Genomic DNA, 18500 nt, shown 5'->3' with positions numbered 1-18500 from the left:
AACAATGGAGGTTAGCATGTTTTGGGGAAAGATCTTTGACCCTCTGTAACTTTCTCACTCATCGTCTTTCATGATTCAAGATGATCCATAATCATGTAGAAATATTTAGAACCATCTAACGCATCCAACACGTTTGGATCTTCACAAGCTTGATGTCGTCATTGTGTGCTAGGAATATGGGACCAAATACTACATTTGACACTATAAGTTAAATTTTTCCAAATACTTATGACATCTTCAAATGAGGGGACTAGATCTATAAAGTGCTTTCATTTCTAAATGGCAAATCAGATATGTATAAATAGTACCCTCAAGTGAAAGATGACATTATGTACTGTCACCTCATACGGAACATTTGATGTCAAATCCAAAATGCTGGACTATAGAGACGATGTAGAAAGTTAGCATCACTGTCCATATAAATATGCAGGAGAGAGTAGTCAGCATTAATAAGTCCACTTCAGAAGAAGGGTGAAAGAATGAGGACGTAGCCCCAAATGTACACGGCCAGTCTGTGTGCACACATTTATTACACCTCAGAGTTAGTGAGCGCCATGTGGGTTGAATCGGGGAGGTTGTTATAATTCAATTCCTTGTTTTTGTTGTTGCTGTCGATCAGGAGGTTCCGTCGCTCCAGTGTGTAGTCCACTCTTTCTTGTGGAGGAACCCTGCCTTCTGGCTCTCATGGAACTGGGGAAGGTCCTGGTGGGGAATCTTCACCGCATGGTACTGAGGCACTTGGTCTTCATACTGGACCCGACGGAAGAAACCACACTGTGGGAGAGAATGGGGGAGGGAAGGAGGGAGGGAGTGGGAGAGAGAAGGGGGAGGGAAGGAGGGAGTAGGAGAGAGAAGGGGGAGGGAAGGATGGCGTGGGAGAGAGAAGGGGGAGGGAAGGAGGGAGTGGGAGAGAGAAGGGGGAGGGAAGGAGGGAGTGGGAGAGAGAAGGGGGGAGGGAAGGAGGGAGTGGGAGAGAGAAGGGGGAGGGAAGGAGGGAGTGGGAGAGAGAAGGGGGAGGGAAGGAGGGAGTGGGAGAGAGAAGGGGGGGGAAGGAGGGAAGGAGAGAGAAGGGGGAGGGAAGGAGGGAAGGAGAGAGAAGGGGGAGGGAAGGAGGGAGTGGGAGAGAGAAGGGGGAGGGAAGGAGAGAAGGGGTGGGAAGGAGGGAGTGGGGAGAGAGAAGAGGGAGGGAAGGAAGGAGGGAGGGAAGGAGGGAGTGGGAGAGAGAAGGGGGAGGGAAGGAGAGAGAAGGGGGGGGGAGGGAAAGAGAGAGAAAGGGGGAGGGAAGGAGAGAGTGGGAGAGAGAAGGGGAGGGGAAGGAGAGAGAAGGGGGGGGAAGGAAGAGAGAGAAGGGGGAGGGAAGGAGAGAGAAAGGGGAGGGAAGGAGAGAGTGGGAGAGAGAAGGGGAGGTAAGGAGAGAGAAAGGGGGAGGGAAGGAGAGAGTGGGAGAGAGAAAGGGGGAGGGAAGGAGAGAGAAAGGGGAGGGAAGGAGAGAGAGAAAGGGGAGGGAAGGAGAGAGTGGGAGAGAGAAGGGGGAGGGAAGGAGAGAGAAAGGGGGAGGGAAGGAGGAGAAAAGGGGGAGGGAAGGAGAGAGGAGGGGGAGGGAAGGAGAGAGAAGGGGGAGGGAAGGAGAGAGAAAGGGGGGAGGGAAGGAAAGAGAAGGGGGAGGGAAGGAGAGAGAAGGGGGAGGGAAGGAGAGAGAAAGGGGAGGGAAGGAGAGAGAAGGGGGAGGGAAGGAGAGAGAAAGGGGGGGGAAGGAGAGAGAAAGGGGGAGGGAAGGAGAGAGAAGGGGGAGGGAAGGAGAGAGAAGGGGGAGGGAAGGAGAGAGCGGGAGAGAGAAAGGGGGAGGGAAGGAGAGAGCGTATGAAAAATGCTCTTTGCCGATGCCGCTGAGTAACCCAAAGGAGATTGTTTTGCTTTTGATTGTGCACAAACCAAAATGTTCAGATGACTTGTGAAACGTCAGTAAAACAGGTGACACACAAGCAAAGAAAACACACCAGTGCCTTGCAAAACATTACAATTGTGCTGCCACAAGTTGTCATTTCACCTACAACCACCACACTCTTACAGCCCCCACCCCCCTTTTTGTCAGAAACACAAAAGAACAACAGAGAACACATGTTCATTCTGGAATTCTAACATTGTTATCAAGTGTGGGACCAGGTGATAATGTTAATGAATAGAACCAGAATTATTAGCAACATGAACACAACTTCCTTGTTCCAGAATGAACTTGTTTCAGGTACAGAATTTAAGGTCAAAGATCACACAGCAGGCAGAGCCACAGCATGCAGCACAACAGCTCTCTGTCTGTTAGGCACAGATCTAGGATCAGCTTACCTATCCCCCAAAACCCCTAACCTTAACCATTAGAGGAGGCAACGCAAAACTGAAACTGGATCAGTGTCTAAGGGGAACTACAGGGCTTGAGAGACCAGGGCATGCCAGTTCGAGGCAGGCCAGGGTGCGTGGTTTTACCGCTTGGGGGAGAAGGTAGGGGAAAGCAGGAACCTATTGGTCTGATGCCTGCTTCTCCACCTCAGAGGGCTGAATGTGCATGTGGGCGTGGTAGTATTCTGTCTCGTACTGGGGGTGGCGCTCTGTACGCTTGAAGAACCCACACTGAGGAGAGGGTGGAAGAGAAGGAAGAGGAGAAGGAGGAGAGGGGGAGGAGAAGGAGTTACAACAGAGATGTATGGAGGGAGGGAGGTGAATAAAAGTACAGAGTAAAAGAGGTGGGGAGAGGAGGGATGAGGAGAGGAGAGATGAGATGAGGAGAGGAGACGAGAGATGGACTAGAGATGAGGAGAGGAGAGATGAGGAGAGATGAGGGAGAGGAGAGATGGGGAGAGGAGAGATGGACTAGAGATGTGGAGAGGAGAGATGGACTAGAGATGTGGAGAGGAGAGATGGACTAGAGATGTGGAGAGGAGACATGGACTAGAGATGTGGAGAGGAGACATGGACTAGAGATGTGGAGAGGAGAGATGGACTAGAGATGGGGAGAGGAGAGATGGACTAGAGATGTGGAGAGGAGAGATGGACTAGAGATGGGGAGAGGAGAGGTGGACTAGAGATGTGGAGAGGAGAGATGGACTAGAGATGTGGAGAGGAGAGATGGACTAGAGATGTGGAGAGGAGAGATGAGGAGAGACGGACTAGAGATGAGGAGAGGAGAGATGGACTAGAGATGTGGAGGGGAGAGATAGACTAGAGATGTGGAGAGGAGAGATGGACTAGAGATGAGGAGAGGAGAGATGGACTAGAGATGGACTAGAGATGAGGAGAGATGGACTAGAGATGGACTAGAGATGTGGAGAGGAGAGGTGGACTAGAGATGTGGAGAGGAGAGATGGACTAGAGATGTGGAGAGGAGAGATGGACTAGAGATGGACTAGAGATGAGGAGAGATGGACTAGAGATGGGGAGAGGAGAGATGGACTAGAGATGAGGAGAGATGGACTAGAGATGAGGAGAGGAGAGATGGACTAGAGATGAGGAGAGGAGAGGTGGACTAGAGATGTGGAGAGGAGAGATGGACTAGAGATGGACTAGAGATGAGGAGAGATGGACTAGAGATGGGGAGAGGAGAGGTGGACTAGAGATGTGGAGAGGAGAGATGGACTAGAGATGGGGAGAGATGGACTAGAGATGGACTAGAGATGTGGAGGGGAGAGATAGACTAGAGATGTGGAGAGGAGAGATGAGGAGAGGAGAGATGGACTAGAGATGAGGAGAGGAGACATGGACTAGAGATGAGGAGAGGAGAGATGGACTAGAGATGGGGAGAGATGGACTAGAGTTGGGGGGAGGAGAGATGGACTAGAGATGGACTAGAGATGGGGAGAAGATAGATGGACTAAAGATGAGGAGAGATGGACTAGAGATGAGGAGAGGAGCAATGGACTAGAGATGGGGAGAGGAGAGATGGACTAGAGATGAGGAGAGGAGAGATGGACTAGAGATGGGGAGAGAAGAGATGGACTAGAGATGAGGAGAGGAGAGATGGACTAGAGATGAGGAGAGATGGACTAGAGATGAGGAGAGGAGAGATGGACTAGAGATGGACTGGAGATGAGGAGAGGGGAGATGGACTAGAGATGAGGAGAGGAGAGATGGACTAGAGATGAGGAGAGATGGACTAGAGATGAGGAGAGGAGAGATGGACTAGAGCAGAGATAAATAACTGACTTATCTCAGAGAGGTGAGGAGAATAGAACAAAGATCTGTAGATCTGTACAAAATACATCATGATTGAATGATAAGAGTATAGGGATGTGTAGTCTTCTTTCACAGTATGCAGAACAGTGGGCCAGTGGCAGTATACCAGCCAGGATAATAGGGATACGTGGGCACCTACAGTAACTAATATACAGTATGATGTGTGTGGACCTTCCAGAGTATGCAGGGTCAGCACCAGTTTACCAGCCATGTATTTTACCAGGTAAGTTGAGTGAGAACCAGGGGTTGGAACCAAAATCATTTTCAAATCATTCCGATGTTCCGACCAGAAGATAAAGTTCTAAACCGGTTCGAACCCCAAAGAAGTAACAGTTCATGTAGGTCCTTTGAGTAGATTTTTGTTTAAACCTGTGAAATCAAAATAATTTTTCATTTACCTCATTCATTTAGCTCATTCATTTACCTCATTCATTTACCTCATTCATTTACCTCATTCATTTACCTCATTCATTTAGCTCATTCTTTTACCTCAATCATTTACCTCATTCATTTACCTCATTCATTTACCTCATTCATTTACCTCAATCATTTACCTCATTCATTTACCTCATTCATTTACCTCATTCATTTACCTCATTCATTTAGCTCATTCTTTTACCTCATTCATTTAGCTCATTCTTTTACCTCAATCATTTAGCTCATTCATTTACCTCATTCATTTACCTCATTCATTTAGCTCATTCATTTACCTCATTCATTTAGCTCATTCATTTACCTCATTCATTTACCTCATTCATTTACCTCATTCATTTACCTCATTCATTTACCTCATTCATTTAGCTCATTCATTTAGCTCATTCTTTTACCTCATTCATTTAGCTCATTCATTTAGCTCATTCATTTAGCTCATTCATTTACCTCATTCTTTTACCTCAATCATTTACCTCATTCATTTAGCTCATTCATTTAGCTCATTCATTTACCTCATTCATTTAGCTCATTCATTTACCTCATTCATTTAGCTCATTCATTTACCTCATTCATTTACCTCATTCATTTAGCTCATTCATTTACCTCATTCATTTAGCTCATTCATTTACCTCATTCATTTACCTCATTATTTTACCTCAATCATTTACCTCATTCATTTAGCTCATTCATTTAGCTCATTCATTTAGCTCATTCATTTACCTCATTCTTTTACCTCAATCATTTACCTCATTCATTTAGCTCATTCATTTACCTCATTCATTTAGCTCATTCATTTACCTCATTCATTTACCTCATTCATTTACCTCATTCATTTAGCTCATTCATTTAGCTCATTCTTTTACCTCATTCATTTAGCTCATTCATTTAGCTCATTCATTTAGCTCATTCATTTAGCTCATTCTTTTACCTCAATCATTTACCTCATTCATTTAGCTCATTCATTTAGCTCATTCATTTAGCTCATTCTTTTACCTCATTCATTTAGCTCATTCTTTTACCTCAATCATTTACCTCATTCATTTAGCTCATTCTTTTACCTCATTCATTTACCTCATTCATTTAGCTCATTCATTTACCTCATTCATTTAGCTCATTCATTTAGCTCATTCTTTTACCTCATTCATTTAGCTCATTCATTTACCTCATTCATTTAGCTCATTCATTTAGCTCATTCTTTTACCTCAATCATTTACCTCATTCATTTACCTCATTCATTTACCTCATTCATTTACCTCATTCATTTAGCTCATTCATTTAGCTCATTCTTTTACCTCATTCATTTACCTCATTCATTTACCTCATTCATTTAGCTCATTCATTTAGCTCATTCATTTACCTCATTCATTTAGCTCATTCTTTTACCTCAATCATTTAGCTCATTCATTTAGCTCATTCTTTTACCTCAATCATTTACCTCATTCATTTACCTCATTCATTTAGCTCATTCATTTAGCTCATTCATTTAGCTCATTCATTTACCTCATTCATTTACCTCATTCATTTAGCTCATTCTTTTACCTCAATCATTTACCTCATTCATTTACCTCAATCATTTACCTCATTCATTTAGCTCATTCATTTAGCTCATTCATTTACCTCATTCATTTAGCTCATTCATTTACCTCATTCTTTTACCTCATTCATTTAGCTCATTCATTTAGCTCATTCATTTAGCTCATTCATTTAGCTCATTCATTTACCTCATTCATTTAGCTCATTCATTTAGCTCATTCATTTAGCTCATTCATTTACCTCATTCATTTACCTCATTCATTTACCTCAATCATTTACCTCATTCATTTAGCTCATTCTTTTACCTCAATCATTTAGCTCATTCTTTTACCTCAATCATTTAGCTCATTCTTTTACCTCAATCATTTACCTCATTCATTTAGCTCATTCTTTTACCTCAATCATTTAGCTCATTCTTTTACCTCAATCATTTACCTCATTCATTTAGCTCATTCTTTTACCTCAATCATTTAGCTCATTAATCAATTAGTGCTGATAGAGCAGGTTGCTCTGGAATGTGGAACGTTAGACTTTTTACTCAAGTAGTATTTTACTGGTTGACTTTCACTTTTACTTGAGTCATTTTCTATTAAGATATCTTTACTTTTACTCAAGTACGACAATTGAGTACTTTTTCCACCTCTGATTATATAGATATGTAAGGCCCAGTAATAGAGGTGTTTAGTCTACTATTAAAGTTGTTGGTACCATCCAGAGGATGCAGACCAGCAGAGACAACACCAGGATAATAGAGATATGTAGGAACAGTAATAGAGGTGCTTATTCTGTGTTATACTAGGTGTTGGTACCTTCCAGAGGATGCAGACCAGCAGAGACAACACCAGGATAATAGAGATATGTAGGAACAGTAATAGAGGTGCTTATTCTGTGTTATACTAGGTGTTGGTACCTTCCAGAGGATGCAGACCATCAGAGACAACACCAGGATACCAGCCAGGATGGCTATGAGAATCCACCACCAGGGGATCCAGTACTGGGCAGTCAGACCAACCTCTGGGTAAATCATCACTGGGACCTACAGGGGAAACACAGTCATATAAAGTAATGAGTGTTTTATTGTGAAGTGTCTTGTCTTTAATGTGTATGTATCTCCTAAGTTAGAGCTCAGCGCCATGGTCAGGAAAAGCCTGGCCCTAGTTATTCATGTGAATAGTTAAGTGTGTGTGTGTTACCTGTGCGGCAGCATCCCTCAGCACCAGGTGTTTGATGCTCGACTTGACTGTGATGTTGGCTCTAACCAGCAGCTCCAGAGCGCTGACTGATGGGAACTCCTGAGAGAAAGAGAAGAAGAGAGAAGAAAGAGAAGAAGAAGAAGAGAGAAGAAGAGAGAAGAAGAGAGAAGAAGAGAGAAGAAGAGAAGAAGAGAGAAGAAGAGAGAAGAAGAGAGAAGAAGAGAAGAGAGAGAGTTTGAGTTTTAAATACTCTTTATTGGGTCTGGGGGCCCACCACACAATAAATACTCATACAAAACCACAGTTACACATCAATTAAAAACACAACTCCAATTCCTCCTCCACAGTAACTACACACAACAGCCTCTGTATACCCCATATACTCAAAAACAGATCGATATTGTTGACAAGTTTGTAATAGGCAAACTCAACCCTTAGTCTCGCTGCCAACATTCCCTCCAGCATTCCCACCACATCCACAGACCCCTGTCCCCGAATGCTGTTCTTTCGGGTCTTCCATATCGCTAATTTTGCTGCCCCTAACACAAAATTAAGCAACACAACTACACCCTTTTGACTGAACCTGTACTTTGGCCCAAATATATACAGTTGGGAAGAGAAAACCTCTCCCAACGTTGAGAACCAATCAGTGATCAGTTCAATCATCCCAACCAACCTGGGACACAATAAAAACAGATGTGCCAGAGATTCAGACCCAGCACAGAATGGACACCCCTCCCCAACAGTAGGATCCAGGTGTACCAGATGCATATTGGTGGCTATAGCTCCATGTATTATCCTCCATTGGAGGTCAGCTGTCCTCTTATCAATAGGCAGTTTATATAATGATCGCCAACAGCCTTTTGGAGAGGCACCTGGACCAAGCACATCCGCCCACCTCGTCGATTTTACCCCTTCCAGGGAAGAGGCATGGGACACCTTTACACATATTCTGTACATGGCCTTCTTTCCCACCTCCTTGAACTCCCCCAGCTCCGGGGTATCGAAGGAAAGCAGCGTCCCCACGTCCTCTTCAAATGCCCCCATCGCAGCACTAACAATCAGTGCAGGGAACACATAATCCAGACCCTCCTTCCACCGATCAGAATTGGAAGTGTCAGTCACATACTGCAGATGAAGCACTGGCAAGGAATCGCAGACCTCATCGACGACCTTCCTCAGTAGACGAGATGATCGGATCCCCGCTCTTTCTCCCAGCTCCTCCAATCTGCTCCTGCTCTGCATCAGATGACCCAGCTTGGTACACCCCACGCCTAACAGGCATGAACGTAGGCTAGCTGAACCCAGAACACGGGACTGGATGGCAGTGTTGTGAAAAAGAGGCTCTTCAAAAAGCCACATCCCTGGTGGCGTGCAGGCCTTACGGGACTTGACAAAGACTCTCCAAGCCTGCATAACAGACTCATAAAATGGAGTCAGGCCAGTCAAATCACCCCCTCCAGCTTTAAGAGGAAAAGATGCTTGTCGAAGCCCAAACAGCCCGCTCTCCTCATCAATATGTAGGCTGTTTCGACCCAGCTAGAACAGTCTCTGTACAACAATCTCTGGGCTGCTTGGAGCCTGAAAGCCGTGATCCTAGAGGAAATGTCCACCAGGCCTTGCCCACCCTCGTGCAGTGGCAGGTACAGGGCTGCAGCTTTAATCCAGTGTTGCCCAGACCAGAAGAAATTGACAAGGGTCCTCTGAAGCTCTTGTATCAGACCCTTTGGTGGCTGTAAAATCATTAGTCTGTGCCACAGGGTAGAAGCAGCAAGATTATTAGCTACCAGGACCCGTCCCCTATAAGACAGCTGGGGCAACACCCATTTCCACCTTGACAGTCTGGCACACACTTTCTCCACTACACCCTCCCAGTTCTTTTTTTGAAAGACATCGGAGCCTAGAAAAACCCCCAAAGTCTTCATTCCATCTCTGCCCCACTGAAGCCCCCCTGGTAACCATGGAGTAGACCCCATCTGAAGCTGACCTGCCCACAGCGCTTCACTCTTTCCCCAATTGACTTTAGCTGAGGAGGCCCCCTCATACACCTTTAAAGCGTTTGAGAGAACCTTAACATCCTCACCCCCTGTAATAAAAACTATCACGTCATCTGCATACGCAGACAGTGCTATCGTGGGACCCTTCGTTACACCTGGCACAAAGAAACCAGTAAGCTTCGCTCTTAAAAAACAAAGCATTGGTTCAATCGCCAGACTATATAACTGCCCTGAAATTGGGCATCCCTGCCTGATGCCCCTTTCGACAGGGATGGGGCAACTTAAACCACCTCCCACCTTCACCATACACGAGGCTCCAGCATACAGTAAATTCACCCAAGACAGAAAAACATCCCCAAACCCAAAAGCTTTCATTATTTTAAACAAGTACTGGTGGTCCACACGATCAAAAGCCTTCTCCTGATCCAACGAAAGTAAACCCACATTTACATCAGACAATTTACAAATGTCTAAAACATCTCTTATCAGAAACAAGTTGTCAACAATAGAGCGATCAGGTACACAGTAGGACTGGTCCTTGTGGATCAACAACCCCAGATACTCTTTCAACCTGTTTGAGAGACATTTAGAAACAATTTTATATTCTGCGCACAGCAAAGCAACAGGTCTCCAATTTTTTATGAGAGCCAAATCCCCCTTTTTGGCAACAGTGAAAGCACTGCACGTTGACAGGATACAGGAAGAGAACCCTCATGAAAAGATTCACACATCACTTCATAAAAGTCCTCCCCAATAGACCCCCAAAAGTGCTTATAAAACTCAGATGGTAACCCATCGATGCCAGGGGCTCGGCCTGTTGAGAGCTGCATAACAGCTGTGGACAGCTCCTGCAGTGTAATGTCAGCGTCCAATGCGACTCTCTGCTCAGGTCCCAATTTAGGAAGACCATGTAACAACTGTTCAGTACACATAGAGTCACAATCCTCCGCCTTATAAAGGGACGAGTAGAAATCCACGGCATGTTGACGCATTTCAATATCATTCGTGGTCACCTTCCCATCAGGGAGACGAAGGCATACCATCTGTTTACGTTGAAATGTCGACTTTCCTAGGTTAAAAAAAAAAAAGCACTAGGAGCATCCATATCCTTGAGGGAAGCGAAACGAGACCTAATCAAGGCACCCTTCACTCTTTCATGCAGAAACGACCTCAGTTCATGTCTCTTGTCCTGTAAGTTCATGACTAGTCCAGAGTCATTCTGAGTGAGCAGCTTCAATTCAATAGATTTGATGTCCTGTTCAAGGGCCTTGATAGTCTCTTTAAATTCAGTTTGAGACAGAGCAGTATACTGTTGACAAAAAACTCGTATTTGGGCCTTCCCAACCTCCCACCATTGTCTCAAGGACTCAAAATTCCCTTTTATACCCCTTATTTTTCCCAAAACAACAAAAACCTGTCACAAAACATGACATCATGTAACAATTTAACATTAAAATACCAGTAAGGTGATGACCTTCGTGGACAGGACAAGTGAATATCAACAGTAACCATATGATGATCAGAGAAACCCACAGGAGTAATGGCACACTTTCCAACCCTACTACAGTATTGCTCAGATACATACAACCTGTCTAACCGTGCTGCACTGACACGACCTTCATTAATTTTTAGCCATGTGTACTGCCTAACTTTGGCATTCCTTACTCTCCACACATCAGAAAGCTCAAACTCAGTTAATAGGCCAGACAGGCAAGTGGCTGACCGCAGGTGAGGTTCTTCAGCGGTGCGATCAACAGTAAAATCCACTGTACAGTTCCAGTCACCCCCTAAAACCATACACCCCTCTTGGTCACACTGTCTTAACATTTCCTTTAGTTGATCAAATACAGCAATACGCTCTGTACCCTCATTAGGAGCATAGACATTCAAAAAAAAAAAAAACAAACAAAAACCCCATAACATCCACCTTGACCAATAAAACCCGACCCTTGACAATCTCTGTTGTAGATACCACAGTCACTCCTAAGCCTGAGGAAAACAATATTGCCACCCCAGCACTGAAATTAGTACCATGACTGAGTACATGCTGCCCCTCCCACCACATACCCCAGTCAACCTCATTTTCCTCATCGCTATGTGTCTCCTGTAGGAAAACTACATTAAGCCTTTTCTGTTTTATTACTTCTAATACCCAAGCCCTCTTATTCCTGTCCCTTCCCCATTCATATTGAGAGAACCTACCCTTAGTACCTCCATGTAGAAAAAGAAAAGAAAAGCAGAAGAAACCACAGAGAAACCAACGAGAAAAAAGACACCCTATGAAGCATGATCATCGTCATTATTTTTTTTTTCTTCTCTTAACCTGAACACGTTTCCCACCACCTTTTGCTGCTGCAACAGCAGTAATAAATTTCCTCAAGCGAAACCGCTTCTTTCTCACTCAGCTGGTCTAACCCCACCGTCTTCTGTAACATCACAGCTGACCTCACAAACTTATCAACATCAAAATAATCTGCCAATTTGACAGATTTCCCAAAGTCTGATCCAGAAACTCATTTACCTCCTCTAGATCATAAACTGAGTCCGTACCAGCAGCTGTCATATCTAAAGAGATATCCATATCCTTCTCTTGATCCTCCTCAGCTGAGAACACAGACAACTGACTCCCCTCTACCACATCCCTTTCAACACTCTCCACTTGCACCTCATCACTCGTACCAGGCATCTCCTCCACTATCTGGGAGACTAGCCCCACCTGAACATCACTACTCATAGTGGGCATCTTCTCCACTAACTGAGAACCTAGCTCCACATGAACCCCAGCACTCGTAGTGGGCATCTCCTCCACTACCTGGGAGCTTAGCTCCACATGAAAACCCTCCTGTACTTCATTACTCGTAATGGGCATCTCCTCCACTACCTGGGAGCTTAGCTCCACATGAAAACCCTCCTGTACTTCATTACTCGTAGTGGGCATCTCCTCCACTACCTGGGAGCTTAGCTCCACATGCAAACCCTCCTGTACCTCATTACTCGTAGTGGGCAACTCCTCCACTACCTGGGAGCCTAGCTCTACATGAACCCCAGCACTCGTAGTGGGCATCTCCTCCACTCCCTGGGAGCCTAGCTCCACATGAACCCCCTCCTTTACCCCAGCACTCATACTGGGCACCTGCTCACCAGTCTGAGGAACTGGCTCTTCAGATACATCCTTACCTTCTACAACAATACTTTTCTGTAGCATAACATTTCCTTCTAATACAAGTTGCAACCCCGTGCCCTCAACACGGTTAACTTGTTCCTCAGCAACAGGTGCTTGTGGCTGCTCTACCGCTGTCAGCTCACCTCTCCCTACATCAGTGGGCCCAGGCGTTACGATGACCACCTGTGCCCCTCCCTCTGCCTTCTCCCTTTTCGGGCAAGCATGTCGCTTATGACCAACATCCCCACACTCAAAACACCGTTGACTACCCGTACTAGCATAAGCCATATACAATCTATTGTCATACTTGATTTTAAACGATAACTCTAAAGTCTGCTCCGGTGAGTCCAAAAACATAAACACCTGTCGCCGAAATGACATTACCTGTTTCAACGCCGGGTGTTTGCAACCCAACGGGACAACCTTAATTGAACTAGCGAACTTCCCAAAGCGCAATAACTCGCGCTCCAATAGCTCATTAGGAATAAACGGTGGTACATTTGAAATCGTTACCCTTGTTGACGGAGAAAAAAGCGGCGTAACTTGAATAAACATTCCTTTAAGAAGTACACCATGCTCAACCATCCGATCAACTAGACACTCTTCTTTAAGAAATACCACCACAGCTTTATTCATCCGGGATGCATACGCAATATTCTCATAGCCTACCTTCTCTCCTACGGCGACCAGAAACTCCTCCACCGTGACAGCAGCTTCAGTAACACACCTAAAGCCGTGCCGAAGTGACAGGGACGGCATCCCCATTCGGGCTGCCATCCCCGCCAAAACCAGGGTAATATCGATACGAAAACTAAATACTTAATTCTACCACAACAAAAATAATAACGTTAATCATGCATCAACAAAAAAAATGCCACCAAGAAATAGCAAACCGAAAGAAAGTTGTGAATATCTAACTCTCCACAACACACGCACTCCTTCACTCAAACAATTCCCAGCATGCACCAATCACTCCCAGCATGCAGAGAGAGAGAACCATAGTTTGCTTTGTATGTTTCTATGTTTTGTTTGGTGAGGGTGTGATCTGAGTGGGCATTCTATGTTGTGTGTCTAGTTTGTCTGTTTCTGTGTTTGGCCTGATATGGTTCTCAATCAGAGGCAGGTGTTAGTCATTGTCTCTGATTGGGAACCATATTTAGGTAACCTGTTTTGTCATTGTGGGTGATTGTCTATGTTAGGTGCTTGTGTCAGCACATTTTGGTATATAGCGTCACGGTCGTTGTTCATTTATTGTTTTGTTCAGTTTACTACAGTGTTTTCGTCAGCCATTAAAATGATGCTTTGGTCTGCTTCTTACGACGATCGTGACAATATTTCACAGCCAGCGCTATGGATGCAAGGACTGACCATCCACGGTATAGTATAGATTTACCATGTGTTTACCATGTGTTGAGGCTATACATAGTTTTTTGTTTACAAACATTGGAATAAAACAAGTTTATATTTTGTGTTCTCACGGAGTGTGACAGTTGAACTGAGGTCATGAAGCATTTATAAATTATATTCTTCAACAATCATTTAAATTGTATTCCAGACCAAATCTTGATTTCGTAACTAAGGATTTTAGATTTCAATTACAATGCATTTATTATTTATTATTTACTCTCTCCCCCTCCCTCTCTACCCCTAATCCCCCTCCCTCTCTACCCCTAATCCCTCTCTACCCCTAATCCCTCTCTACCCCTCCTCCCTCTCTAACCCTAATCTCCCTCTCTAACCCTAATCCCCTCTCTAACCCTAATCCCCCTCTCTAACCCTAATCCCCCTCTCTCACCCCCATCTCCCTCTCTCACCCCCATCTCCCTCTCTCACCCCTATACCCCATCTCCTTCTCTCCCCCTATACCCCATCTCCTTCTCTCCCCCTATACCCCATCTCCCACTCTCCCCCTATACCCCATCTCCCTCTCTCCCCCTTATCCCCCCCCCCTCTCTCTCTGCATGTAATGCATTGCATTATGGGAACAGTAGTCTTTATTAACACAATGTGATAAGTGACGTGGTGTTTTACCTCCAGGAAGGTGCTGTTCCACAAACGTCCCTGGATCTTGAGGACAGCAGAGCCAGAGAAACTGAGGAGAGGACACTGGAAAAGGACGCAATGCGCTGAACCCAGCAGACAGTCCTACAGACAGACGGGGGGGAAACTAGTGATGAGAATAGCAGGGTCGGTATTCAATCTCTGATTCAGAGGGGGTTGGGTTAAATGCGGAAGACACATTTCAGTTGAAGGCATTCAGTTGTACAACTGACTAGGTATTCCACTTTCCCCTTCCCTGCCCAGTCAAACTAGCAGTAAGGATCCTGTGCATTGTGTGCAGGACTCTTAGGGTTTGAAGCTTATTTCTACTGTACAGGTCAACTGACTCTGACATTTGGTTTACAACCCCCCTCCTACCTCTGTTTCTCTCCCTCCTCCCATTCCCCATCTCCCTCTCCCCCATCTCCCTCTCTCCCCCCTCCCCCTCCTACCTCTGTTTCTCTCCCTCCTCCCATTCCCCCTACCCCCATCTCCCTCTCTTCCCCCTCCCTCTCTCCCCCTATCCCCCTCCCTCTCTCTCCCCCTAGGGGGCTACCTCTCTCTCCCCTCCCTCTATCACTCTATCCCCTCCTCCTATCCCCCAACTTCTAACCCTCTCTCTCCCCTCCATCTCCCCTCCCTCCCCCTCCTACCTCTCTCCTCCCTCTCCCCCACCTTCTACCCCTCTCTCTCCCCCTATCCTCCATCTCCCCTCCCTCACCCTCCTCCCTCCCACCTTCTACCCCTCTCTCTCTTCCCTCCTCTCTCCCTCCCTCCCTCACTCACCAGTTTGAGTGACTTCCGTCTCTCGGAGGCAGCCACAGCGGGCGTGGTCCTACCCAGACTGCCCTTGGTCATCACATGCCCCTCCTCTTCCGGGTGGGATCGCCCCTTCCTCCTGAACTGTTCACGGGGACAGGAAACAGAAGACGGCACATTTGTTTACAATAACTTGTTTATTATAATCCACAGAGTTGTGTAAATTGAAGACTTGGACAATTTCTTCCGGTGTTTGTAGACTGAGGTGAATATAAAATATATATTGTTTCCAAGGAAACGCAACAAGCAGGTTGACGTTTATTGTCACGAGTCTTGTCCTGGGGGGCAGAACTGAGAGATTTCCCCTTAGATAGGCCAGCTGCAAAGAAAACACTTGCTATTGTTAGACTCTAGCTTGAAATGCACTGATTCAAGTTACCACACTAGAAGTCATGAATTACGTGACATGTATAAGGAATGCATGTGTTGGGGTCAATGAAGGGTAGATGGGACGAAGAAATATGGAAAATGACTTGAGAGTAGCAACTTCAAAATCTGCTTCATATTTCTGAAGAGGGAGGTGAAAGGCACTTTTTAGTCTCTGATATGGCAGGCCGTCTGCGGAACGGGGGAGGAGTGAGGAATGTGTCTCCGGATCAAATCAACAGATGCAGAAACGTCTGGGAAAGGGGCCAGAGAGGCCCACCATAACATCTCTCCTACTGCAGTACAATCTCACACATACACGCCCACAAAAGGTTGTAGTGACAGACAGGGCTGTGACTACACCAGTGAGGAAACAATTCAATTCCTGCCTAGCAACAGAGATGTATTTGCTGTCTAGATGTGTACGACGTTGACCACGCCTATTAGAAGGTTATAAATATATGTTCTTGTGTAATCATGCCTTAACCTAAGTATATGTCAAATTCCCACTGTAGCTGATTATAAATCCATAATAATCCATACATTATCACCTAATGTTGTGTTAGATCTTTTTATCAATTTAAATTCTTCAAATCAAATCAAATTTTATTTGTCACATACACATGGTTAGCAGATGTTAATGCGAGTGTAGCGAAATGCTTGTGCTTCTAGTTCTGACAATGCAGTAATAACGAGCAAGTAATCTAACTAACAATTCCAAAAAAACTACTGTCTTATACACAGTGTAAGGGGATAAAGAATATGTACATAAGGATATATGAATGAGTGATGGTACAGAGCAGCATAGGCAAGATACAGTAGATGATATCGAGTACAGTATATACATATGAGATAAGTATGTAAACCAAGTGGCATAGTTAAAGTGGCTAGTGATACATGTATTACATAAGGATGCAGTCGATGATATAGAGTACAGTATCAACGTATGCATATGAGATGAACAATGTAGGGTAAGTAACATATAAGGTAGCATTGTTTAAAGTGGCTAGTGATATATTTACATCATTTCCCATCAATTCCCATGATTAAAGTGGCTGGAGTAGAGTCAGTGTCATTGACAGTGTGTTGGCAGTAGCCACTCAATGTTAGTGGTGGCTGTTTAACAGTCTGATGGCCTTGAGATAGAAGCTGTTTTTCAGTCTCTCGGTCCCAGCTTTGATGCACCTGTACTGACCTCGCCTTCTGGATGACAGCGGGGTGAACAGGCAGTGGCTCGGGTGGTTGATGTCCTTGATGATCTTTATGGCCTTCCTGTAGCATCGGGTGGTGTAGGTGTCCTGGAGGGCAGGTAGTTTGCCCCGGTGATGCGTTGTGTAGACCTCACTACCCTCTGGAGAGCCTTACGGTTGAGGGCGGTGCAGTTGCCATACCAGGCGGTGATACAGCCCGCCAGGATGCTCTCGATTGTGCATCTGTAGAAGTTTGTGAGTGCTTTTGGTGACAAGCCGAATTTCTTCAGCCTCCTGAGGTTGAAGAGGCGCTGCTGCGCCTTCCTCACGATGCTGTCTGTGTGAGTGGACCAATTCAGTTTGTCTGTGATGTGTATGCCGAGGAACTTAAAACTTGCTACCCTCTCCACTACTGTTCCATCGATGTGGATGGGGGTGTTCCCTCTGCTGTTTCCTGAAGTCCACAATCATCTCCTTAGTTTTGTTGACGTTGAGTGTGAGGTTATTTTCCTGACACCACACTCCGAGGGCCCCCTCACCTCCTCCCTGTAGGCCGTCTCGTCGTTGTTGGTAATCAAGCCTACCACTGTTGTGTCGTCCGCAAACTTGATGATTGAGTTGGAGGCGTGCGTGGCCACGCAGTCGTGGGTGAACAGGGAGTACAGGAGAGGGCTCAGAACGCACCCTTGTGGGGCCCCAGTGTTGAGGATCAGCGGGGAGGAGATGTTGTTGCCTACCCTCACCACCTGGGGGCGGCCCGTCAGGAAGTCCAGTACCCAGTTGCACAGGGCGGGGTCGAGACCCAGGGTCTCGAGCTTGATGACGAGCTTGGAGGGTACTATGGTGTTGAATGCCGAGCTGTAGTCGATGAACAGCATTCTCACATAGGTATTCCTCTTGTCCAGATGGGTTAGGGCAGTGTGTAGTGTGGTTGAGATTGCATCGTCTGTGGACCTATTTGGGCGGTAAGCAAATTGGAGTGGGTCAAGGGTGTCAGGTAGGGTGGAGGTGATATGGTCCTTGACTAGTCTCTCAAAGCACTTCATGATGACGGATGTGAGTGCTACGGGGCGGTAGTCGTTTAGCTCAGTTACCTTAGCTTTCTTGGGAACAGGAACAATGGTGGCCCTCTTGAAGCATGTGGGAACAGCAGACTGGTATAGGGATTGATTGAATATGTCCGTAAACACACCGGCCAGCTGGTCTGCGCATGCTCTTAGGGCTCTGAGGCGCGGCTGGGGATGCCGTCTGGGCCTGCAGCCTTGCGAGGGTTAACACGTTTAAATGTCTTACTCACTTCGGCTGCAGTGAAGGAGAGACCGCATGTTTCCGTTGCAGGCCGTGTCAGTGGCACTGTATTGTCCTCAAAGCGGGCAAAAAAAGTTATTTAGTCTGCCTGGGAGCAAGACATCCTGGTCCGTGACTGGGCTGGGTTTCTTCCTGTAGTCCGTGATTGACTGTAGACCCTGCCACATGCCTCTTGTGTCTGAGCCGTTGAATTGAGATTCTACTTTGTCTCTGTACTGGGGCTTAGCTTGTTTGATAG

General features: G+C 45.8%; 1 protein-coding gene across 1 annotated transcript in view; it reads right to left on the bottom strand.

Annotated features, from left to right (window-relative positions):
* Nucleotides 1-251: 251 nt before the first annotated feature.
* LOC112237061 (integrin alpha-7-like) overlaps nucleotides 252-18500 on the bottom strand; it is an 83021-nt gene continuing 64772 nt past the window's right edge. The window contains exons 19-23 of the mRNA XM_042304929.1: nucleotides 15366-15482; nucleotides 14571-14684; nucleotides 7380-7478; nucleotides 7097-7222; nucleotides 252-774 (exon numbers count right to left, since the gene is read on the bottom strand). Coding sequence (XP_042160863.1) covers nucleotides 616-774; nucleotides 7097-7222; nucleotides 7380-7478; nucleotides 14571-14684; nucleotides 15366-15482 — 615 coding nt within the window. The 3' untranslated portion in view covers nucleotides 252-615. The remainder of the gene's footprint in view (nucleotides 775-7096; nucleotides 7223-7379; nucleotides 7479-14570; nucleotides 14685-15365; nucleotides 15483-18500) is intronic.

This window comes from Oncorhynchus tshawytscha, linkage group LG02, assembly GCF_018296145.1.
Source record: "Oncorhynchus tshawytscha isolate Ot180627B linkage group LG02, Otsh_v2.0, whole genome shotgun sequence".
NCBI lineage: Eukaryota > Metazoa > Chordata > Actinopteri > Salmoniformes > Salmonidae > Oncorhynchus > Oncorhynchus tshawytscha.
This window is presented reverse-complemented; position numbering and strand designations above follow the sequence as displayed.